Source organism: Somniosus microcephalus, chromosome 31 (genome assembly GCF_052327205.1).
Source record: "Somniosus microcephalus isolate GS21.2 chromosome 31, FLI_Smic_1.0, whole genome shotgun sequence".
NCBI lineage: Eukaryota > Metazoa > Chordata > Chondrichthyes > Squaliformes > Somniosidae > Somniosus > Somniosus microcephalus.
Window position 1 is genome coordinate 14,662,848 of NC_141017.1, and position 26,296 is coordinate 14,689,143.

Below are 26,296 nucleotides of genomic sequence, written 5' to 3' on the forward strand. Positions count from 1 at the left end.
AAAAGTTTGTAGAAAGAAAGACTGAGACACAAGGAGTGTCACAGTTTTTGGGTCCTGATAAAGAATGGGTTAGGTTAGAAGATGGTGCAAGAAGGTTCGATATCACCTGTGAGGCTACATTAAAGAGAACAAGGCTACGGAGAGAGGGAGGATCACTGACCAAAGGAAAGTGTTTTCTTATAAGTGTCTTATCTAGAAAAGCATTTCTAGACATGAAAGCAATAGTCAAGTATTGGGCAGATGTTGTCTTCATAGTGAGTTGTCTTCATAGAGTTAAGAGCTGTTGAAGTGTTTGGCATAAAAGAGCTTTGTGGAGGCAACTATTGAAATAGAGATGTGGAAGTCCCCACATGGGCAGAATGTCAATAGATATCTATAACCAATAGTAACTACTGGTTAGATGTGAAGAAATGGTGTTAAGAGCAATTTCCATTTTTACAGATGCAGTTAAGAAATTTTATTGCTTGTAAAAGTCCCATCAACATTCATCCAAACAGTAAAAAGCAGACGACTTGTGTTTTCTTCACTGAAAAAGGGTCGCTGGCCTTAGTTCTTGGGTAACTTTGTTAATTAGGTTGCTGTGCCAGGTTCTGTGTTTTGCTACTGTTAGTGGGGTAGAACCACTGTAAGCTGGCACCAGCCATTTCATTTTGAATCAGGAATTGCTTACACGAATTTCATTATTGTGCAACGTCATTGTGAAACGCGGGTTTTGTTGTGTTTTATGTTTTAAAATTGACTAACTGGTACACGTGTGGATTCTCCTACGGTTACAAAGTTACTCCACTGTATTTTTATCTGGTAATATACTGAGGATGTGAAAAGCACTAAATAAATTAAAGTTCTTTCTTTTTACATAATATAAATTCCCGATACACTACATGAAATCATCATGATTGCTCACCCTGTACGATCTCGGGTGCAATAATATCTTTCCTATAATTAGGTGGCTAGAACGGCATACAATATCCAAATGGGTGGTGTGAACAATACCTTCATAGCAACAATACAACCCAGTACATTATTTGCTGTTTTCGCTGCAGCTACGCACTGTGCTGATGCTTTTTCCACAATAACTCGTAGATCTTTTTCCTGATCCACAGTGTACCACTGGTCCATTTGGTACATAGGCCCTCACTTGATTCTTTGCTCCAATACTAATTATTTTACACTGATCCCCAATGAATTGCATCTGCTACCTTAAAGATCAAAACCTAGCCTTCAAACTCTTCTGAATCTAGTTGCATTGTTCCTTATTATTTACTTTGTCTCCTCGCATAGCTTATCATATATATATATAATATATAATAACTGTGTCTTTCATGTATCAGAACCTCCCAATGTCCTTTATGGGGCAGTGGACACAGCAGGAATTAGGGGAGAAGTTAGGCAAGGCATAGCCAAAGAGAGAGAGAGCTCCGAGAAAAAAACTGAAGTTTGGGGAGATAGGTCGTAAACAAAGATAAGCGAGTTCCAGAGTACAAGGCTGAAGCTCTGGTTGCAATCACCGTCCGTGTCTCTCTGAACCTCCCCTATTTGCACTCATTGTATCTCTCACTCTCTCTCATTAGGTTTTCTGTTCTTTATTCTCTACAAACTCTTTATATCTTTATTCAGGTTGTCTCTTCCTTGGGTGTTCTGGTTGACGCTCTCTTTATACACCTCTCCTGCGTGCATTCACTGTCTCCCTCCCTCTCGCTCACAGCACTCATTGTCTCTCTCTCTCCCCGTCATTCCTAGGTGCACTGACCGTTTCTCTTTCTCTGTGCATCGGGATTCACTCACTGTGTCGCACTTTCTCTGCATCTCCTCTGAGTGCACTCGCCGTTTCTCTCTCTCTCAGCAACTTTCCTGGGTGCACTCAGTCTCTTTCTCTGCCTCTCTGTGGCTCTCCTGGGTTTGTTCGTTCTTCCCCCCGCGCCCCTGTCCTCTCTCACTCAGTTTGCTGATTCTCTACAAACCCTTTATATACCTTTATTATTCAAGTCGTCTCCCCCTTAGGTGTTTTGTTTGATTTGCGCTTCTTATTATTGGCTTTTCCTTTCGAAATCCACCTTCCCACCTAGCTGATATGGTGTTCAGAGGCCTGGCAGGAACATTTCTCTAACTCAGCGTGGCCACTGGCAAGCTATTGACACCGATCCAAGAGACAGTACAGAGCTACTGACTGCAAATGAAGCTGCCAGGAGGCAGGGTGGAGGGGCACTCGCGGAGAATGGAAACCCCCAGCTAAGGCTGCAGAGCCACCTACAGGAGGTGGAATTTGCCCAGAGGGGTTGGGGAGGTTAAATACGAAGCCATCAGTAACAAAAAGAAAAAACTACAAACTTTTTCGAATGAGAAGGCAGGTCTGTGAGAGGCCAGAGGGATATGCCATCGCGGCGAGAGCTGAACTGCGGAAAATGAAGTATGAGCAAGGCGCATCAGAAGCAGCCAGAGGGAGCGGAGCAAGAAAACACACCAATCTTCACCATTACAGACCTGCAGTCAGGTGCCGTGACATGAAAACCTAATGTGAAACTAGAGCACTTTTTACATCAATAAAAACTCTGCTCACGTAACAATAGAAAACTGGATTCACTGGGAAGAAAAGCCGGGCTGCTGTTACACAACAGCTGAACTTCCACCACTAACAAACGTTTTCATCACAGTTCAGTGCAGTCTGAGAGGCTTATTGTCCGCATGTAGTGACCAGATGTTGATTGACACGCAACAGAGATTCAGGAAACAAAAAGGAAAATCCTAGTTTCAAACAAAAAAAAAAGTTAAGTAAAACTAAATCAGCCATGTAGCAAATTTGTCCAAAAGCCTCAGATTGTGAAGCAGTGGCGTCACTAGCGAGGCCTCGGCCTTCACCAGCTGGTCCACCCTTCACCCCGAGGCACTCGGCACTGGGCTGGGTCAGTGGCTGCTGCAAAAGGCGGCTAAGAAATGCGGCAAAACCAGTGAGAGAACCAACTCAACAATCAGCTCAGGGATTTCCATCATAATGGAGAAAAATGCTAAACATTCTTAGATCTAAACATGCTAGGAATGAGCAGGTCAAAATAGCACGCGGTTTCATTTTGTGACTAAGAGTATTGCAACAATGAGAAAATCAGCGGCAGTAAATTGGCACTACTGGGACATATAATTAGTAAGAAATGTTTTGGGGCTGATGCATTCTACAATAACTAAATTAAGCACTGGTTCATTACAGAAACAAAATGACAGAAACTAAGGCTGCAGAGGCCCGACCAGTCAGACGCCCTCCGCCACTTTAACAGTTTCCAGTTTCCTGGCCCCAACCGCTTCCTTTTCACCATGGACGTACAATCCCTCTACACCTCCATCCCCCACCCGGATGGCCTGAGGGCACTCCGCTTCTTCCTCGAACAGAGGCCCAACCAGTCCCCATCCACCACGACCCTCCTCCGCCTGGCTGAACTTGTTCTCACATTGAACAACTTCTCCTTTAACTCCACTCATTTCCTCCAAATCAAAGGTGTTGCCATGGGTACCCGCATGGGTCCTAGCTATGCCTGCCTTTTCGTGGGCTATGTGGAACAATCTTTGTTCCAGTCCTACTCGGGTCCCCTCCCTCACCTCTTTTTCCGATACATTGATGACTGTATCGGTGCCGTTTCCTGCTCTCGCCCCGAACTTGACAATTTCATTCACTTTGCCTCCAATTTCCACCCTTCCCTCACCTTCACATGGTCCATCTCTGACTCTTCCCTTCCCTTCCTCGACTTCTCCGTCTCCATCTCTGGGGATAGGTTATCGACCAATATTTACTACAAGCCCACTGACTCCCACAGCTACCTGGACTACACTTCCTCCCACCCCGCTTCCTGTAAGGACTCTATTCCATTCTCCCAGTTTCTCCGCCTCCGCCGTATCTGCTCCGACGATGCCACCTTCCACACCAGTGCTTCAGACATGTCTTCCTTTTTCCGCAACCGAGGATTCCCCTCTACCGTGGTTGACACTGCCCTCGACCGTGTCAGTTCTATCTCCCGCACCTCTGCCCTCACCCCTGCCCCTCCCTCCCGGAACCACGATAGGGTTCCCCTTGTCCTCACCTTTCACCCCACCAGCCTCCACATTCAACGGATCATCCTCCGGCATTTCCGCTACCTCCAAAGTGATCCCACCACCAAACGTATCTTCCCCTCCCCTCCCCTTTCAGCATTCCGCAGGGACCGCTCTCTCCGAGACACCCTAGTCCACTCCTCTATCACCCCAAACAGCCCTTCCCCTTCGCCTGGCACCTTCCCGTGCAAGCGGAGGAGATGTAACACCTGCCCCTATACCTCCCCCCTCCCCACTGTCCAGGGCCCCAAACACCCCTTCCAGGTGAAACAGCAATTTACTTGTACTTCTCGCAATCTAGTATACTGTATTCGCTGCTCACGATGCGGTCTCCTCTACATTGGGGAGACCAAACGCAGATTGGGTGACCGCTTTGCGGAACACCTCCGTTCAGTCCGTAAGGGTGACCCCGAGCTTCCGGTCGCCTGTCATTTCAATTCACCGCTCCATTCCCACTCGGACCTCACCGTCCTTGGCCTCTTGTACTGTTCCACGGAAGCTCAACGTAAACTCGAGGAACAGCACCTCATCTTCCGATTAGGCAGTCTGCAGCCTTCCGGTCTCAATATCAAGTTCAACAATTTCAGATCATAACCTCGGCCCCTATTTCATTTTCACTTATATTTTTCCACTCCTTTCCTTTTCCCCCCCCCCTTTCCTTTTGTTTCTCTCTCACACCTGGCAGCTATCTTTTGCCCTGCCAGTACACTTTACACCTAATCACAGCCTATTACCATCTCGTCTAGCTTCTAATCTCTTTTACTTCTTTTGGTTCTTTTATTCTTTTGTCCGATCGCAGCCCTGCCTTCGATCTAGTTCCTTTTCTCTCCAGTTTTGAAGAAGGGTCAAACCCGAAACGTCAACTCAAATTTCTCTCCACGGATGTTGCCTGACTTGCTGAGTTTTTCCAGCATTTTCTGTTGTTATGACAGAAACTAAGATTAGGAGGCAGGGGTGGTGCCACCGATTACAACCTTGTTCTTCAGACACTCAGACCTGCTTTCTAAACCAGCCCAGACTGATGGCTACTCTCTCGGCTTGTTTTAAGGGTCCTATATAGGAGTTACTGACCGTCTGAACTGAGGTGCTAGTGGGCATATAATTACTCACAAAAACCATAATTAGGAAGAGACACCCTATTGTCGCATGTGCTTTTTCCACCCCCCTGGGGCCACCCATTATTCCAGGTCTCCGTTCCTCCGCTGTTCTGGAGCAGCCTACCCCCTATAACAAACCAGATCCTACTGAAATCATCGGAAACAGCTGCACCAGACACACAAGAGGCTGCCTTATAACCGGCGTCACCGGGGCAGTTCGGGAGGGAGCCTCAGAGCGGCGGGTTACCACGAGGAGCAAAGTATGACGTGGAAATGAGGGACTCTCCTAATAAGATAGGAAATCAAAGATGATGCTCCCAATTTTCTCAGTAGCCGTCTCTCCAGGGAAGCCCTGGGAATTAAATTTATACACACTCCTAAAAGGCGGCAAAAAAAATGTGAAAAGCTGTACGAAAAGTTGCAAGAGCAGAACAGGTCCAATACAGTCCACTCCGAATAATTCAAAGTCAACTTTTGCACCCCCCGCCACCCCCTTCCAAATTTCAAACTATCCGGAAATTCATATTAAGCAATTGGATTTAAATGACACACTAGCCCATTGCAAGCACAGTTCAAATATGAATCATTGAATAATTTGTAAGAAACAACTTTGCATTATTAAGAGTAGACTGCAATGCCCTTGCAGCATGCTTAGAATTGTTAACCATTTCAGACATTGAGAAAAACTAAATTTACTCCTCTTTGGAAAATCTAGCTGGGTAACCAAAAGCTCCCTACCAGACGGCACTGTAGGGGTATCTTCACCACACAGACTGCAGCGGTTAGAAGGCTCACCACCATATCAAGGGCAACTAGGGATGGGCAATAAATCCCGAGAATGAATATTTTAAAAAATGCACCTTTTATAAAGATAAAGGTCATTGATCAACATCCACACTGAGGGCAACACTAACAAAGCAGCACGGTCTGTGAATAACAATCGTTGTTGGACCAATAACCACCACTAAGAAAAAACTTGCATTTATATAACACCTTTCATGACCACAGGATGTCCCAAAGCGCTTTACAGCAAATGAAGTACTTTTGAAGTGTAGTCGCTAATGTAGGAAATGCGGAAAATGTGGACCTCACTGTCTGTCAGCCTCGACTGGACTCTGTAGTTTTACATAGAATGTACAGCACAGAAACAGGCCATTCGGCCCAACTGGTCTATGCCGGTGTTTATGCTCCACACAAGCCTCCTCCCACTTTACCTCTCACCCAATCAACATCAGAAATTCGGGTCTCCACGGGTGAGTACGCACGGGGTACTCACCCGTAAGCCCAATGGAAGTGCCGGTTTCCTGCATGCACTGCGCATGCGCGGGAAACCGGCACTTCCGTTCCCCTGAACGAAGGGGTTCAGAGGTCGAACGCGTGCGCGGGAGAGGCTGCGCGTGCACATCGAGCTTCGTTTTTTTTTTGCAGGTTTTCCCGGGAGGGTAAGTCTCCAGAATTTACACATTTAAAAAGCAGGCGTAAGGCCTGCTTTTTACAAGGTAAGTGGTGAATTAATTAAAATTAAAACATTTTTTCCACAGCTTTATTATTTTTAAATACTTTAAAGCAAGGTAAGCTTATTTTTAGCCCCGTTAGAAAATAAAATTATTTTTTTCAAAAATTTATATTGTTTAAAATAGTTATTTCATGTAATTTATAGTTTATTTAAAAAATGTGATTAAAAAAATTTTATTTGAAGATTTAGTGCTGTTTTGGGGCCGTAGTATTTATAAGTTTTGACAGCTCTTCCTGTCAATCTTATGAATGAAGCATTCCCTGCTCCGATTGGCTCCCCATGGCCCACGTGATCCCAGGGGACGCATCGAACTAACTGCGCCCCTGGGATACGCAAGCACTACGCGCCGGCAGCTGGACCAGGCCCCGGATCGGAATTCCACGGGGGCCCACAGCACAACGGCCGGCGCGCAAGGTAAGTGCAGGTCAGAGGCTTGCACCCGCGGGAAGCCCCCGACCCGAATTTCTGGGCTCATATCTCTCATGTTTTGCATGTTACTGTTTAAAAAGGAGCCATACACATTATTTACTATTTAAGTGAGGGTATAACTGTGACGAATTTTGGTCACATTTCTAACATGGGGGTAATTTTAACCCGAGTTGCCCAACGAGAAACTGATTGGATCGGATTAGCACCCACTCGTTGGGATAACAAATTATGGAGCATGGCAAATGGTGAAGAAGAACGCAGGAGACCTCAGGAGGGTATGGACAAGCCTGTAGAGTGGGCAGACAGGAGGCAGGTGCAGTTCAATATAGAAAAATGTGAAGTAGTGCACTTTGGAAAAAATAACAAAACAGACAAGAGAAAGAGGGGTCTTTAAAAGGTGGAAATGCAGTAGAAAATGTCATAAAAAGGCAAATGGGATTCTGGCTTTTACACATAAGAGTACTAAATATAAAAGCAAGGAAATAATGATGAATTTGTATAAGATTTTAATTACGCCAGATGCAGAATTGTGGGCAATCCTAGATAGCTTATTACAAAAAGGTATTTGAGCCATGGAGAGGAAACATTGAGGATTAACTGGATTGAGGAATAAGAGGTTATCGTTCTTAAGAAAGACTCAAAACCATTAGACTATTTTCAGTGGAACAGAGAAGGTTCCTGGGCGGGGGGGGGTGGGGGGGGGGGGATCTAATAGAGGTTTTCAAACTTATGGAAGATTTTCAGGGTAAATAGTGAAAGATTGCGTTCCCTGTTGACGAATTGAAAACATGGGGCACAGACTCGGGATTATCACTAAAAAAAATGAAAGAAGTAGTTAGAAGATTTTTTCTCACATAGAAGATTAATAGAATGTGGAATTGTGTATTACTGCAAGTGACTATTGAGGCAGAGACTAACATCACTTAAAAGGGAATTGATGAGTATTTGAAGAATAAAAAAGGATAGATAATTGAGATTTGATTAGATAACGCCAGTTGGCTAGCACTGAAAGGCATGATGGGCTGAATGTCCTCCTCCTGTACTGTAATTTCTATGACTATACAGCTGGACAGTAGATCGTTGCAGTATATCTGGCCACCCTCCAAATTCAAAAAAATGCCATACACATCTCTCCTATCCCTTTCTCAGCCAAATATCTATCAAGGTCCCCTTGAACTTGCCGACAGTATCTGCTACCCCAGCAGTTTGCTGCATGCATTCACCATTGCCTGTGCAAAGTTGTTAAATTTATGTCATCTGGTCACCTTCCTTCTTTTCATCTCAAGTTTATGCCACTTTGTTGTAGAATTTGTGATCGTACCAAACAAACATATCACCAGGGTTCAATCGATGTCTACACCTTAAGAATCTGAAAATCACTCCGTGGCCTTCTTTAGTGCAAACATTTCCACAGCTTGGTCCCTAATCCAAGGTATCCATTTAGCTGCCAATATTATACACTCTCCAATTCCAGGATGTCTCCAGGGCAGTGTGGTGACTACCAGAAATGATAACCAGAGAGGATTCCCTGAGGCACCCCACAATTAACCCTTCCCATGCCAATGCAGCTCCATCTACAGCTGCTCTTGGTTTGTTCGATTTCAGCCAATTTCTGATCCACTTCAGAAGCAACCCCCATTCTGTGTCTACCAACCTTGTGGGCCTATTGGCCGTGTGACACTGCATTAAAACTTTGATGAAATTACTGTAAAATATATAACATATACATTTCCTATGTCCACCAAGTATGTTGCTTGTTCGAAGAACTCAAATAAATTGGTCAGACCTCACTTTCCTCTCTTCAGGCGTTTGATTATTGCCTCCCTGATGATGTTTCTAATAATTCACCTACTACTGGTGATAGGCTCACTGGCCTTAAGATTCCACTTTATAAACTCTTGTTATGTTTGCCAGAGTCTCATGTCCAGGCACCACTCCATTCCAATGATTCCCTAAGATGCCATCAGGACTAATCTCACTGGACTATATCCATCCCTTCATCATTTTAAAAACCTCAATCATATTGGCTCTTAGCAACATTTCTCCAAAGTAAATAATCCTTATTGTAGATTATGCTTGTAATTTACTGATTTGGTTATCATCCTGCTCACTCTCCTCTGCAACTCCTCCGAAGCCACAATATCTTCTCACCACGAGAGCAACCAAAAGTGGACACAATAGTTCAAGTGTGAACACACCACAGCCTTGTGTAGACCAAGTACAGGAAACTTTGGTTTATCCGGAGGTTAACTGCTCGAGCCACCGGCAAAAATCAGGAGCCGTTTCGTTAGGTTTTTTTTCTTTTCGTTGCTTTTTTTTTTCCACCAGTCAGGCTCTGCAAGGTCTCGCTGAAGCTGTTGCTAAGCTACAGAGACGCTTGCAAGGTACGGCCGACTGTTTAGAAGCTGTGGGTTTGCTGCCAGATACGGAGCTCAAAATCTCCGTATGTTTCAACATTAGCGCTGGTTTGTCCGGCAGTTTTGATGGGACGGCAGCAGCTCGGTCCCGTCGGTGCCGGATAGCACAGTTTCCTGTATAGTGCTTCTTGTTTTGCACTTGATAGTTGTAGCAATACAACCCAAACTGCGATTTCCCCATTTCCCCCTAGGGCTACCTCAACCTGCTTGTGCCCCTTTAAAAAGTGATCAACTATTACCCCCCAGGTCTCCTCCTTCATCCATTTAACAGGTTCCTTTAACAGGTACACTTACATGGTATAAACTTACTTGAAATTTCCTTACGTCAAGTATGAGACGCTGCATTTGTCCATATTAAATTACATTTGTTACATATGAGCTAATTCATCTAACTTAATCTAAATCATTAGTTCAGACCTGTTAATTTGGTCTGAATTTGTAACCCTCACACACACTTTTGTTATCTATGAATTTCAATCGTTACTTCCATCATGTACACCACTCCCAGGCCAGGTGCCCCTTCCTCTTTTAGTATTCTTCACCTGTCCATTTGCAAAATCTTTTCCTTCTTAACATTCTCATATTTTGGCCTGGAAATTCTATTCTCTATTGGAAAACGAACTCTTGGCCTCCTTTGCGAAGCTATTAACGATATCGCCCATGCCTCTCGTTGCTTTACATTTGCCTTGGGGGGAGGGGGGGGGAGGGAGGGGGTGCTTTTACCGTTGGCTCACAGTTCACGTGGCAGCAACCTCAAAGTAAAATTAATCGGGTTTGCTAAGACCAACCGCTAGGAACACCCAATAAAAGAAACAGTGCCACCCCTCCAAGGCCTATCTAAAAAGCAACAATAGTCACTTGATAGCTCACCCTTGGTATCCTTAAAGGGTCCAACTGTTTCCTTAACTGCTAGTTTGCTATGAACATATTTCTAAAAGCCTTTCAGATTATGCTTTCTATCCCTGTGCCATTTTAATGTGGTTTCCAATTTTACGTCTTCTGAGCAGCCTCTTCACCTCCTCTACTTGCCTACATTGGCCCAGAAATTCGGGTCTCCACGGGTGAGTACGCACGGGGTACTTCCCCGTAAGCCCAATGGAAGTGCCGGTTTCGTGCATGCACTGCGCATGAAACCGGCACTTCCGTTCCCCTGAACGAAGGGGTTCAGAGGTCGAATGCGTGCGCGGGAGAGGCTGCGCGTGCGCATCGAACTTCGTTTCTTTTTTACAGGTTTCCCCGGGAGGGTAAGTCTCCAGAAGTTAGACATGTAAACACCACAAGGTAAGTGGTGAATTAATTAAAATTAAAACATTTTTTCCACAGGTTTATTATTTTTAAATACTTTAAAGAAAGGTAAGTTTATTTTTAGCCCCGTTAGAAAATAAAATTATTTTTTTCAAAAATTTAAATTATTGTTTAAAATAGTTATTTCATGTAATTTATAGCTTATTTAAAAAATGTGGTTTTTAAAAAATGTATTTGAAGATTTAGTGCTGTTTTGGGGCCATAGTATTTATAAGTCTTGACAGCTCTTCCTGTCAGACTTATGAATGGAGCATTCCCTGCTACCATTGGCTCCCCATGGCCCACGTGATCCCAGGGGACGCATCGAACTAACTGCGCCCCTGGGATACGCAAGCACTGCGCGCCGGCAGCTGGAGCAGGCCCAGGATCGGAATCCCACGCGGGCCCACAGCTCAACGGCCGGCGCGCTAGGTTAGTGCAGGTCGGGGTCTTACACCCGCGGGAAGCCCCCGACCCGAATTTCTGGGCCATTATGTTTATCCACTAATCCACCTGTAGACTTACTCTTGAAAGTTTTCCCCCTCGCCGTGTCCTCTACATATTTCACTTGCTGCTCACAGTGGTTGCTTCTTCCTCTGCCGCACTTGCTTCCCAGTGGAATATGGTTACTGTGTAATGTCAGCAATGTATTCACAGAATCACAGAAACCCCACAGTGCAGATAGAGGCCATTTCAGCCCATCGAGCCTGCACCGACACATATCCCACCCGATCCCCGTAACCCCTACACCAACACATATCCCACCCTATCCCTGTAACCCCACGTATTTAATCCCCCTAACACTAAGGGTCAATTTATCATAGCCAATCAACCTAACCCGCATATCTTTGGACTGTGGGAGGAAACCGGAGCACCCGGAGAAAACCCACGCAAACACGGGGAGAATGTGCAAACTCCACACAGACAGTCGCCCGAGGCCGGATTCGAACCCGGGTCTCTGGCGCTGTGAGACAACAGTGCTAACCACTATGTGCACGCCTCCCTTCTAATGCGTCACAGTTCTGCTCTCTTAGTTCCCTCCTCATCCTCTTAAAATCCACCTTCCTAAAGTCTACTTTATACTCCACCCTTTTTCCAATCACATTGTGGTCTCTCTTTCTGAGCTGTTCTCAATCATAACACCCTCTACATCACTCGTTGCTGCATAGTATCACTCGCCCTGCCTGTGGGCTCCTTAACCATTTTTGACATGCCTCTTGTCCAGAAGCGTATTTTTACACCGATTATAAACCTTCAGAATTATCCCTCGTAAACTGAAGCCATCCAGAACCATTATGTTTGAACCTCACATGCCCGCTCATTTAAGTACAACATTCCAGGTTCAATTCCTCTTCCTCACCATAACAGATTCCAATACATTGTCTTTTTTACTTGACGCCATTTACCTCTACCCACAATCATTTCAGCATCTCCAGCCAATCCAGATTTTTCTATCTCAATTATCATGTCCTTCAAATAAAAAGCCACATTCCTGTGTGTACTATCTACAAGATGCACTGCAGCAACTCGCCAAGGCACCTCCCAAACCCACGGCCTCTTCCACCTAGAAGGACAAGGGCAGCAGGCGCATGGGAACACCACCACCTCCAAGTTCCCCTCCAAGTCACACACCATCCTGACTTGGAAATATATCGCCGATCCTTCATCGTCGCTGGGTCAAAATCCTGGAACTCCCTCCCTAACAGCACTGTGGGAGCACCTTCACCACACGGACTGCAGCGGCTCAAGAAGGCAGCTCACCACCACCTTCTCACGAGCAACTAGGAATGGGCAATAAATGCCGGCCTTGCCAGCGACACCCAGATTCCATAAGTGAATTTTAAAAAAATTCCTCCCAGCTTATCCTTTCTAACCCTGCAAAACAATTTGCATCTCTGTAAATTCACCCCCAATCTATTTCCTCCTTTAGCCATGTGCCTGTGATGCTGTAATATAGACCGCCAAATCTGATGTTACTCTCAAGACTGCTGGTATCAGTGCACAGAATTCTGAGGCATCCTGTATCACCCCCGCCGCCCCCCCAGTCCTTAGTCTGACCTGTTTGTTTCTTCTCTCCTTACTTCTCCATATGTGGCCTTATCTTATACTTTGCCTGCTTAACCGCTGCATCAGTGCCTGGAGTCAAACTGCCATCTAATGTCCCTCCGCTGTTCCATAGTATCTGGTCTCCATCTTTTCTGGCTACACCATTTTTCCTCTCTACTTTTTCTAGTTTGTCACCTTCTCCTCGCCTTTTGTTTAAATCCTACCATCGACGGCTCAATTCCAGCACACTGCTCCGACAGCCTCAAACACTCTGAAGTATTTCTGGGTACACACACCATCCACCAAGCAGCAGAATACTGTTGCACCATGTACTCTGCTACAGTTCACAGTCCAGACAGCTATAGCAACACCTCCGAGCAGTCACAGAGCTGCAGTGATTCACAACTTGGGTTTCCGCAACTCAGCCCCTCAGCCTACCAGAGACACATAGAATCAGGAGACGGCCCATCCAGCTTGCTCCACTCAGCAGATTTTGATTATTTGGATGTCAGATGCTACAGCGCACGGAACCTGGAACTGCTATTTATTTTTAACAATGACAGCTGCCTCAAACTGGTATGAAGTATCTGGAAAAGTCAACTGTAAGCCTAGTCATGGCATGTATTGCACCAAAGACACAGCTCTGAGCCGTGACCAAGGAAAAGTGCCTGTACTAAACTTACATTTTAGAGAAGCTAAATATGCTGAATAGGATAGCTTAAAAGGTGCAGGGTGTGGCAGCCAAGTGGTTATGGTGCTGGACTATTAACCCAGAGATTGAGGGGGAAAAATTGGGTTGCTTTGCACCTCCCGTTAGGGCGCAAAGCCACTAGCGACCTGGTGCTGCACCGCTAATGCCTCCCGCGAAATTCAGCGGGAGGTTAGCAGCGGCGGTAGTGCCCCGCGGCGATGACGTCATTGCCATGCGCAGCGCCCCGCTCGCACCCCGGCCGCGGCTGGATGATAGGGTCAGGGTGGTGTTTTTGTAGCCGCGACGGTATTTAAAGGGGCAGGTGTCGGGTGCCCATTTTTTTTCTGCCAGCACCTGCCTCCTTCCCCTCTTTTATTCAGGGTGCCGGCCGCGATTGCTCAGCCCGGCACTCCTCTCGAGTGCCGGGCTGCTTTCCCGGCACCCCGCTCCCTGGTGGTCCAGCAGAGCCCCGGTGCGTGCAGCGCTAGGCCCCTCCCGTTTAATCAGGGGAGGGAGGCCTGCAATACCGCGGCGCTGCATGGCGCTGTTGCACGTAGCACTGCGATATAGACTGGTAGCGCCCCACGAAGGAGGGGGAGCGCTTCCAGTAGTGCCCCGCCTCCTGCTTGGGGCGCTACCACTGAATTTACGGCGCGGGGCGCCAACTTTTTCAGGGCGCTAAAAGTAGCGCCCCGGCGAAGTTGCAAACCCAAAAGGGGCACCACCAAATTTTCCCCAGAGAGTTTAAATCCCCCAATGAAATATTCGTTGTTAAATTGAATTCAATAAATCTGCTCATTTGTGGACTAGCACTAGGAAAAAATTTATGAGTTGCCGGATTGTCATAAAAACCCAACTGGTTCACAAATGTCTTCTAGGGAAGGGAACCTGCCACCTCTCCCTGGACTGGCCTACACATGACTCCAGTTCACACTTTATGGTTGACTCTTAATGATGTCAGGGCGATAAATGCTGCCTTGCCAAAGTTGGCCGCATACCAACAACAAATAAAAATGGTTTGACACACTGATATTTCTCATGCTAAATAAACTGTGCCTGTCCGGGACCATACTATTCATGTGCATTGCACTACGCACAGCGCGAGGTGGATTGTGTGTGTACCATAGTTATTACTCAGCTGATAAAGGATAAGGTGCCTAACACAATACAGTTATGTAACTTTTCACTCACTGCAATCCAAGTGCTTCTGGTGATTAACACAGGGCTCGCCAGCTGGGTGATGTATTCTCACAGTTGCCACTTCCTTTGCACATTTAGTGGCTATTCTCCCCACCCAAAAATGTGCTCGCAACCTTCCATTACAGAGTTCACAAGGACTTGCATCACATTGTTGTTGAAATGATGTCCTCTCTGTTGACAGACATTTTCTAGCACAATGGCACAATCCACCCAGCTGGATTAAGAAAGAATTTGCATTCATATAGTGACTTATCACATCTCTCGGCAATGTCTCAAAGCACTTCACAATGAATTATTTTGAAGCGCAGTGACTATTACGTAGGACTAAAAAAACTCTTGACATTTATTCTGGTTAAGCTGGCTTGGTAGCTCCTGGAGAAGTGTTAAAGGCTCATTATTGATGGATTGCCTGCTTGTTTTTTTTGTTGCAGCCAACAAAATCACACATGCAAAGTGTTTCAAGAGTGTGTTGATTGTTTGCGGAGGTACCATTCCACGGCGCAGGCTGGGCACCGGTACTTTGCTCAAGTGGCCATATTCATGTGTGAGCCTTGACTGTTGCGAGTGTTGGCATGCTACTCTACAATGGTGGGTGTAGCTGGCAAGACTGCTCCCATCTTCAGCCAACATCCACAAACGCAAATTTCCACCAACAGTCACGGGATAGCAATTAGGAGTGGGAATCCTGGCTGATTTTCCACCGCTCTAGAGGAGTGACAGCCCGTTGTAGTGGCCTCTACTGTTGCCCAGCTGTGATCAGCTAATGCAGCACAGAGCGACAATGCTTCTTAATCTATTGGCTTAGCTACTCACTGGTTAAGCTCACTGAGCCATCAGGGAAATCTTTATGACCACTCTTTCCTCCATGGTACAGAACAAGTGCTGGTGAGTGAATTTGGGCAGTTTGGATCAGGACATTCCATTTCCTCTCTAAAAAAAAAATCAATGATAAACTCAGCAGGCATCATTACTAAACATGGCATTGTCAGCATTTCTTCAGTGATTTGCTGGCCTACCTAGACAGGACTTTGAATCTGTCAAAAATGAAAGCTTCATAATGTAATGGCACAAAATTATCTCCGCTCCTCAGAAAGAGCCAAGCATCTTTTCTGTAATCAATTTCTGCAGAACACTTAAGAAACTTTATCACAGTTTCAACCGCCCAGGAATTCACTTCCACTCAACTCATTTCCACAGCTAGCGGAAAAAGTAAACAATCCTCTTTGAAACTAAACTGACCCCTTTTGCTGCTGTTGTGAAATCTCCGCAGTGACCGGAAACACTCCATGCGAACCAGGCCCCGTACATCTTGCACAGCAAGAGGCCAGACAGAGAGCGCAGCGCTGCTCTCCTGCTACCGTCCAGCTCCTGACGAGGTAGATCAACCCACCCTGACCTTGCATCAAAGCATCCATTCAAAGTAAGCCACACCAACAGTCTCGCAGAGTGGAAGAGACATTTGCATGTGCACTGTTTTTTCCTACGAGAATGATGCTGATGACTTAACCGAAGACCAGATTCTCATTCATTATCCGGCCACAATAGCAGATTGCTCTTTACAGGGATAATCCCAATGGCAGCCAAAAGGACACCTATGGTAAGATACAAAGCCAGATCCCACACACCCCTCGTGAACTTACAGGGCCGTAATAAAGCCGCCTTCAGCTTCTGAATTCGGCACCTTTTAGCTCAACACCCGTAGAGATCATTTCTCTGTAACTCTTAATAGGCAGAGCTAGAGAAATGGTGAGACAAGGATATCATTTTAAAGATCAAACTGAAGCTGAAAATAACAGCAAAATAACTGATGCCAGCACAACAGAGGATTAAACTGAAATATCCATTCTACTGTCCTCAATGGTCTAATGGGATTACATAGAATTATATAGAATTTTGCAGTACACAAACAGGTCATTCAGCCCAACTGGTTGGGCCAGTGTTTAAGCTCCACACGAGCCTCCTCCCACCTTACTTCATCTCACCCCATCAACATATCCTTCAATTCCCTTTTCCCCTATGTACTTATCAAGCTTCCCCTTAAATGCATCTATGCTAGTCGCCGCAACCGCTCCATTTATTTAGTCATTCATGGGATGTGGGCGTCGCTGGCAAGGCCAGCATTTATTGCCCATCCCTAATTGCCCTCGAGAAGATAGTGGTGAGCTGCCTTCTTGAACCGCTGCAGTCCATGTGGTGAAGGTAATACCACAGTGCTGTTAAGTAGGGAGTTTGATCCAGCAACGATAAACGATCGGCAATGTCCGGATGGTGTGTGACTTGGAGGTGGTGGCATCCCACGTGCCTGCTGCCCTTGTTCTTCTAGGTGGTAGAGGTCGCGGGTTTGGGAGGTGCTATCTAAGAAGCCTTGGCGAGTTGCTGCAGTGTATCTTGTAGATGGTACACACTGCAGCCACGGTGCGCCAGTGGTGGAGGGAGTGAATGTTTAAGGTGGTCGATAGGGTGCCAATCAAGCGGGCTGCATTGTCCTGGATGGTGTCGAGCTTCTTGAGTGTTGTTGGAGCTCATTTATCCAGACAATTGGAGAGTATTCCATCACACTCCTGACTTGTGCCTTGTAGATGGTGGAACGGTTTTGGGGAATCAGGAGGTGAGTCACTCGCTGCAGAATACCCTGCTCTTGTAGCCACAGTATTTATGTGGCTGATCCAGTTAAGTTTCTGGTCAATGGTGACCACCACCCCCCCCCCCCCCCCAAGATGTTGATGGTGGGGGATTTGAGTAGCGAGTTCCACATTCTCACCACTCTCTGGGTAAACAGGTTTCTACTGAATTTCTGATTGGATTTATCAGTGACTTTCTTATATCTATGGGCCCTAGTTTTGGACTCCCCCCACAAGCAGAAACATCTTTTCTATGTCTACCTTATCGAAACCATTCAGAATTTTAAAGACCTCTATCAGGTTACCTCTCGGACTTTTCTTTTCTGGAGAAAGGTGCCCCAGCTTGTTCAGTTTTTTCTGATAGCTGTGCCCTCTCAGTTCTGGTATCATCTTTTAAAATCTTTTTTGCACTGTCTCCAGTGCTTCTATATCCTTTTGTAATATGGAGACCAGAACTGTGCACAGTACTCCAAGTGTGGTCTAACCAAGATTCTAACTGAGGTCTAACCAAGGAATAACTGGTCAATGAATACTGAATCTTCTTCAGAAGGAGGGCAACGCTCCCTTGGTGACTCCAGCCTCCTTGATTCCACAGGGGACAACCAAAAGGAGTCTGGACTTTTTTTTGTGTGTGAATTTTGTGCACATCAAGGTGAGGAATGTCATTGCTGAGAAATATAACATTTTTTTGATGAAATAACAAGAGAGGGTTGATGAAGGTAGTGCAGTTGATGTTGCGTATATGAACATTCAGAAGACGTTTGATGAAGAGCCACATAATAGACTTGTTAGCAAAATTGAAGCCCATGGGGTTAAAGGGCAGTGGGTGCATGGATACGAAATTGGCAAAGAGGCAGAAAGCAGAGAGAAGTGGTGAACTTTTCAAACTGGAGGGAAGTGTACAATCGTGTCCCCCAGGGTCAGTATTAAAACCACTGCTCGGATATTAAATGATCTGGACTTGGGTATACAGGGCATAATTTTAAAGTCTGCAGATCACACAAAACTTGAAAATGTAGTAATCAGTGCGCAGGATAGTAGCAGACTTCAGGAAGACATAGACAGACTGGTGAAATGGGCAGACACATGGCAGATGAAATTTAATGCAGAGAAGCGTGAAGTGATACATTTTGGGAGGAAGAATGAGGCGAGGCCCTATAAACCAAAAGGTACAATTTTAAAAGGGGGGCAGGAACAGGGAGGCCATTGGATTCACCGACATAAATCTTTGAAGGTGGCAGGACAAGTTGATAAAGCTGTTAAAATTATGAGGGGTTTTGACAGAGTTAATAAGGAGAAACTGTTTCCACTGGCGGGAGGGTGGGTCGGTAACCAAAGGACACAGATTTAAGATAACTGGCAGAAGAACCAGTGGGGAGATTAGAAGAATTTTTTTTATTACAATCTGGAATGCGCTGCCTGAAAGAGTGGTGGAAGCAGATTCAATAGTAACTTTCAAAAAGAGCATTGGAAATATACTTGAAAAAGGAAAAATTTGCAAAGCAATGGGGAAAGAGCAGGGGAGTGGGACTAATTAGATAGCTTTTTCCAAAGAGGGGGCACAGACGCAATGGGCCAAATGGCCTCCTTCTGTGCTGTATGGTTCTATGGTTTTCATTGCAGGCACTCAATGTCAGCATCAGACACTCCCAAGGTCAGGAGTATTCATGCAGAGTAAAGCTCCCACTCCCCCACCCTAACCGCAGAGAAATACCACCTATTGCGCCAGTGCACGCTGGGCCGAAACGCCCTACAAACTGGGCCGAGACTGGCCCAAATCATTTTGTGCAGGATCCTTACAACTAACAGGCAGTAGAGAGACTTGCACTCCATTACTGTCATCTGGAGTCAAACACAAGTCCCAGCGTCGAAAGGCCAGCCTGCACGATCTCATCCTTACACCTTTTAAAGAGAAACTGAGGTAATAAATTACAGCATATTTCTTAATTCACAAGGAAGCAATGGCACAAACTGGGAAACCTATTCTGCTCCGAATTCGACACGGCCTTCTCAGTGGTAGCACTGAAACAGAAACGCAGCGTTAGAGAGAGCTGTTTAGTCCCGACATACATTCAAGTGAGGACACGGTATGTGATGAGCTGGTCGGGTCCGCTGCACAAAGGGCTGCAGCACCTGCACTCAGTCCTGGAGTGCAAGGCTGCCTGTGGGTTTTCCATCAAAGTGCTGCACAGTAAATTGAGCAAACAGCTTTTCACAGTGTTCTTAATTCAGACGTTTCATTACAGCTCAAAGCCCTTCAGCTATGAGCAAATATTCAAATACACTGCAATTAAGAAATGATACCACGTTGAGCATTTAATTAACAGTAGCAGGGGAATTCAGTCAAGCATTAAATTGGTCTAAAAAAGAGCTTTTAATACGTAAATAGACACTCACTGTGCAAGTTCCAGGCTAAGCAGTACTCCGACTCCGGTCTGATATCACTTTCTGAACCTGTCTCAAAGTCCTGTGGAGACCCCCTTGTACTCCTGTTAAAGAGTCTGATGGCCAAGTTCTCAAGTTTTTGCAAGGCAGAGGACATCTTCGACCCTTTGTGACCAGCAGCTTGTTGGCAGGTCACCTCTGAACACTGATTCATGATTTTAAAACACAGATCTGTAGGGTTCTTCTTTCTGTGACTCTTGGCATCAACAGTTACAGCAGAGAAAAAAGGGAGCTAATTTTATCAGCGAGACTCGAACAACATCCTGGCTTCACTCAGCAAGGCAACTAATGCACAGGCTGGCTGAGCAGTCTGCAGTAAACCGCACACCTTCCTGATCATACACATTAAAGAGCAGCAGCCCTCAGCAGCGCTGATACTGATACTGATACACGCGGCTTCCAGCTGGTTACTTAGCGAAAGCAAGAACACAATAAAAAAAACTTCCTTCTGGCTGCAGGCCAGCGATTTGATAGCTTCAGGCATGTCGTTCTTTCAGTAAACCTTTGGAAATTCAGGCAGAACACATTCAGTGCAGAGTTTCTGCTGCCTGTTTTGCACAATCACCGACTAGGCAGCTGTGAGGCAGCAAACAGCAACGCATGTAATATGACTCTGAAGGCACACTTTGCAGAGATTAGCAAACATGTCAATCTGTATTCAATACACATCTTTCAAATGTTTTCAGTTATACTTCAAAGCATTGCACCCCCACCCCCCCACACCTCCTCCTCCTCCCCCACCCCCCAATCAGTATTTCAGATCAGGCAATCAGCCAGAGACTGGGTGACAGTGCAGTTTGGAAAACTAGCGAGAGGGTACAAGGGCAAGAGACTTGAGCCACTGGGACTGGTATCACTGTAAACGCCTACATCAAACACCAACTGCACTCTAACTCTCTCAGTACCAGCAGCTGTTCAACTGCACAATGAAGCAAGATCAGTTTGGGATTAATTGCCACTTCACTGATACATGTAATGAAGCAGTCGCAAGGACATGAGCTACTTATCAGACCACTGATAACCAGGGCTGAGATTCAGAAAATAAGGATGATGATAATGATGATGGCAAATTTTAATTCTGTAAATGGAAATTCTGTTTTAGGTGGGCAGTGTAGTTGCAATGTTACATTGGGCTCATTCGGTAAGCACTGGGTAAAATGGCACTTGTTAAGGAGTACTCTCCCTTCGGCCCTGTGTAATCTTTGACCCCCCCCCCCGTCCCCAGAACCAGTGGCTAAGGACAGCAACGGAGGGCAGGACCAGAATCAGGCCGTGGACAAAGGGGAGTGGGAGCAGGATCAGGACTTAGCACAAAGTGGAGCAGGAGACAGACCAAAACTAGGCTATGGGAAGCAAAGGGGAGCGGAAACACAGCCTAGACTAGGCCATGAGAAAAAGAGGAGGTGGATACAGCCGGTGAGGAAGGATGTTCTTGCCATGGAGGGAGTGCAGCGAAGATTCACCAGACTGATACCTGGGATGGCAGGAATGACGTATGAGGAGAGATTGGGTCGATTGGGCTTATACTCGCTGGAGTTTAGAAGAATGAGAGGGGATCTCATTGAAACTTATAAAATTCTGACAGGACTAGACAGACTAGATGCAGGAAGGATGTTCCCGATGGCGGGGGAGTCCAGAACCAGGGGTCACAGTCTAAGGATAAGGGGTAAGCCATTTAGGACAGAGATGAGGAGGAATTTCTTCACCCAGAGAGCGGTGAACCTGTGGAATTCTCTACCACACAAGGCAGTTGAGGCCAATTCATTAGCCCAGTAATTCCTCTCCCAACGTGTGAGTACGGACGGGGTACTCACGCGTGTGCCCGGAGGAATTGCCGGTTTTCAGCATGCACAGCGCATGCGGGGAAAACAGGCATTTCCTCTCCTCTGACCCAAGGGGTTAAGAGGCTGAACGCGTGCGCGCAGGAGCCTGTGCGTGCGACTTGGATTTCCTTTATTTTTAGAGAGTTGCGCATGTGTAAAGGCCTCCGGTTTTTACGCATTGAAAAACCACACGTAAGTACTTAGTTTTACAGGTAAGTGGTCTATTAATACAATTTATAAAAATAATTTCCACAGGTTTATTATTTTTAAAGAATTTACAGTAAGGTAAGTTTAGTTTTAGCCCTGATTTTTTTATATAATAATTTTTTCAAATTTTAAAATTATTGTTTAAAATAGTTTTTTACAGTTATTTATGGTTCATTTAAGTAGTGCAATTTTTTTTAAATTTTCTTTCAAGTTTAAGTAGTGTTTTGGGGCCAGGAGTTTTCATGAGTTTGACAGCTCTTACTGTCAAACTCATGAATGAGCTTTTGCAACCTCCCATTGGTTGCCCTGTGCTCACGTGATCCCAGCCGGCTCATCGCACTAAGTACGCCACTGGGTCACGCACGCACAGCGCGGCAGGACCTCAAGCGGGCCAGTGAGAGGAAATGCAATGCGGGCCAGGATTGAAATGTCAGCGCGCCGGGTAAGTGCACATCGGGGGCTTGCGCGCGCGGCAAGCTCCCGATCCTAATTTCAGGGCCATTAAATATATTCAAGAAGGAGTTAGATATATTTCTTAAGGCTAAAGGGATCAAGGGATATGGGGAGAAAGCAGGGACAGGGTACTGAATTTGGATGATCAGCCATGATCGCATTAAATGGCGGAGCAGGCTCGAGGGGCCGAATGGCCGACTCCTGCTCCTATCTTCTATGTTTCGATGGTGGTAATTTAGACAGTTCTGGAGGGGAGTTGAAATTACTGACATTTATATTCTATGGTTCTTTGGAAGCATGCTTCCCCCTCTAGAAAAAACATTGATTTAGCACATTTTATTCGTGGATTTTCCAGTATTCAGGAACTCAGCTTTTACATTTTTACATGAGGTACAGCCGATGACATGTGCACTGCTTCATGTGACTTAGTCATGTGATTATTTTTAGCCGAAATGCTGAAACTGCTAATGATCACAAGCACCTTCATTTGCATCTGTCTGCTACCATCCCTCATTGCAATTACTGCCTCATTTTAGATTTAAAACTGGTAAAATATCATTTAAAAAAATAATTCCTCCACAGCAAATAAGGGCCAATACAGGATTTTAATTCCAAATTCATATTTTTTCTTATAATTATTAAAAACTTGGGAGAAAGGAGTTATTGGGGAAAAAATGAAAAATGACAAACATTTGAAACCTGGTTGACTTGTCCATAGGGCTTTAGCTCCCCATTTACCATTACTTTTCTTAAAAATGAAAAGGTTTCTTTAAAAACTGACAATTAAAACAATTTTTTTTTTTTTTTTTTTTTTTTTTTATAAAGAAGTTCGATATTAAGAGGCAAATTCTTTATGTGTTTTCTGCTTTCAAAACTGTGTTTAAAAAAAGAAATAATCCCCGCACAGCAAAGAGGGGACGTGAACACATTTACAATTACCCAGACAAGGGATACGAGGTAGGAGGGAAAGCAAAGCCGAGCCAGCTAAGAACTAGCTGCAAGAACATGAGCTGTCATTTCACACTAAATGTCGTTTCAACTTCATTTTTTTGTGAACATGTTGCATTAAATGGGAAACTGAATTTAGAAATCGAGAGCGAGGAACTGTAGCCAGTGTACAGAATGTGGCAACTTTAGCACCAATACAGGGATCAAATGCCCTCTCCCCCACCCCCCCCCACATTAAATGTGCATTAATTATTTCGTACTTCTTAAAGACGTTGGGAAATGCACACCTTTCAGCATGGCAATTTACAAAATGGAATTTGTTATAATGCATGCACAGTGAATGAGCCATTTAGAACACTCCTGTAATAATGGAGCTAGGTTACTTGTTAATGATCTGACAAGGCTGTTAAAACTGTACAAGGCAATGAGGAAATTCAGCCATGATGGAGCAGAAGACACTAAAGGGAACCGAGATTCAGTGACAAAACCCTCTAGGCTACTGTAGATAGAGTTCTTCTTCTTAGGCAGTCCCTCAGAACCGAGGATGACTTGCTTCCACATTAAAAATGAGTTCGCAGGTGACTGATGAGTCCGATGCGGGAGCTACAGTCTCTGTCACAGGTGGGGCAGATGGTGGTTGAAGGGGCGGGTGCTTGGGTTGACGTGCGCTCCTTGCGCTTGGCTTCCGGCGACAGAGTGAGGGAGCGCGGAGTTAGACTCTACGGGAGCAACGGGCAGACAAGCACCCTCCATAAACTTGAGCTCATCCAAAACTCTGCTGCCCGTATCCTAACTCGCACCAAGTCCCACTCACCCATCACCCCCTGTGCTCGCTGACCTACATTGGCTCCCAGTCCAGCAACGCCGTGATTTTAAAATTCTCATCCTTGTTTTCAAATCCCGCGCCCCTCCCTAGCTCCGAAACCTCCTCCAGCCCTACAACCCTCCGAGTTCTCTGCACTTCTCCAATTCTGGCCTCTTTTTGCGCATCCCCATTTTTAACCGCTTCACCATTGGCGGCCGTGCCTTCAGCTGCCAAGGCTCTAAGCTCTGGAATTTCCTCCCTAAACCTCTCCAGCTCTCTCTTCTCCTTTGAGACACTCCTTAAAACCGACCTCTTTTCGGTCCCAATATCTCCTTATGTGGCTCTGTGTCAAATTTTGTGTGTTAACGCTCCGATGAAGTGCCTTGGGACCTTTTACTACATTAAAAGGGGCTATATAAATGCACCTTGTTGTTCCTACACAAAATCTGCTAGACATGGGAGAAGATATCAGAAAGGCAACACAATACGCCAGTCATACTTGCTATGGAAGCAGGAAAGTGTCTGACCTGAGCAGAACTGCAAAGGTAAGCAAGAAATCTCCCAGCAAATGTGTCCACTACATCCCTTATAGGCGGAGCTGAAAGCAGCACTTAACATAGCTTTCTGTCTCAATCCTGCTACTCTAAGAATACCACATCAATTTAGTAACTGAATTATTCCAGGTCATACGCACAAAGGAAGCAAGATTAATGAGGAGTTTAAACGGGGTCTAAATAAGAACAAAAAGCAAAATGCTGCTCATGCTGGAAATCTAAAACAAAAATAGAAAATGCTAGAAACACTCAGCAGGTTAGGCAGCATCTGTGGAGAGAACAAACAAGTTGGCGTTTTAAGATATGCACCCATTGTGAAAGCTTAGTTTTCTCCACAGATGCTGCCTGAACTGCCGAGTGCTTCCTGCATTTTCCACTTTTGTTTCAGGGTCTAAATAAGGACAGACTCCAAATTGCCATGAGCTACAGATATCGTTTAACTAACTTAATACTGGATTTCCCAAGGTGTTACACACGGTGACTTAGCGCAAACAATCTCTCTCTCTCGCTTACCTGTTTCTGTCACCTTCACGTTGCTGGTTCTCTCAGTATCGCCTCTTCTGAGGGTTTTTGTCTTTCTCTTCTCTCTCCCATTCTCCTTTCTCTATCCTCTTCGGCTCCTCTGTGCTTTTCTCTCCCCTTTTAAGTGGGAGGTGGTAGGAGGCGAAGGGAGCCACCGAGAGCTACAGGCTGCATGTTGCACTGGCGGGTGAAGGTAGCCATGCATGGCCACAGACTGTATGCTTTGGGGATGGGGAGGGTACCCGGTAGAGCCGAATAATAATAATAATAATAATTCAACTTTGTCATTGCACAAGTACATGAACAACGAAATGTGACCTTGCAAGCTCCCATGACTGGGAGAAGCAAAGCCGCTGCGTCGGTGCGCGCCGCCATTCCATTTCCACCATTCCTCCTGTCCGACAATCTTCAGCCCAACGCCCGGGCCTGCTCACCAGACGTTCCTCCTTCCATGACCTTCTCACCAACCGCCCCTTCTGCACCTGGTCTTCCCTGATGGTCACCCCTCCAGGTACTAACCAGGCCTGGCTCTGCTTAGCTTCCAAGCCTTGCCAGTGACCCTGTCCCTAGTCCCAGGAACAGGTTGGGTCACTTACTTTCAAACAAGGTGATGAAACAAACTCTGGTAACTACAAACACATTAGCCTTACATCAATAACTGGCAAAATAAAAGGAAATGGTCATTAGGATCAAACTTGATTGTTACCTGTATTATGAAAATAACCTAGTAAATAACAGCCAACATTGTTTAATAGGAGGGCAGAGCCTGACATACCAACCTCCGTGATTCTTTTTAAAATGGAAATCATATCCCAAATGGACAGTATTAGTATTGGTAATACAGTAATGGCATTAGTGTTGGTCTACAAATTCTGATCTACAAAAATGACCTGCACTCAAAAATGCAATGCCGGTTAGTCAGATAATAGAGTGATTAGTCAAGTCTGATGAAGCAGCCAAGGAGCTATAGGAAGGCCGAGACAAAAAATCCACAACTGGGCAGAACTATGACATGAAATTCAAAATACATAAAAGTGTGAGATCTTATATATCAGAAAAAAAAATAAGGGCGCATACTTACTCAATGAATGGGGTTGAACGAATAAAGAGGCTGAAAAGATCTGGGCGTGTTAGTAAAGTCAGCACTTACTGTATCAAGGCATT

At 45.4% G+C, this 26,296-nt stretch overlaps 1 protein-coding gene across 2 annotated transcripts in view; it reads right to left on the bottom strand.

Moving 5' to 3' along the window:
- The window catches only part of LOC147097597 (cAMP-dependent protein kinase catalytic subunit alpha-like), a 263,178-nt gene that overhangs the window by 199,808 nt on the left and 37,074 nt on the right, over positions 1-26,296 (bottom strand). The window contains exon 1 of one of the 2 annotated variants that reach the window (XM_085971563.1): positions 19,773-20,404. The exons of the other annotated variant lie outside the window; for it this stretch is intronic. Within the exon in view, the coding sequence (XP_085827689.1) occupies positions 19,773-19,974 (202 nt within the window). The 5' untranslated portion in view covers positions 19,975-20,404. Of the gene's footprint in view, positions 1-19,772; positions 20,405-26,296 lie in introns of those variants that run through there. 2 annotated transcript variants of the gene reach the window in all.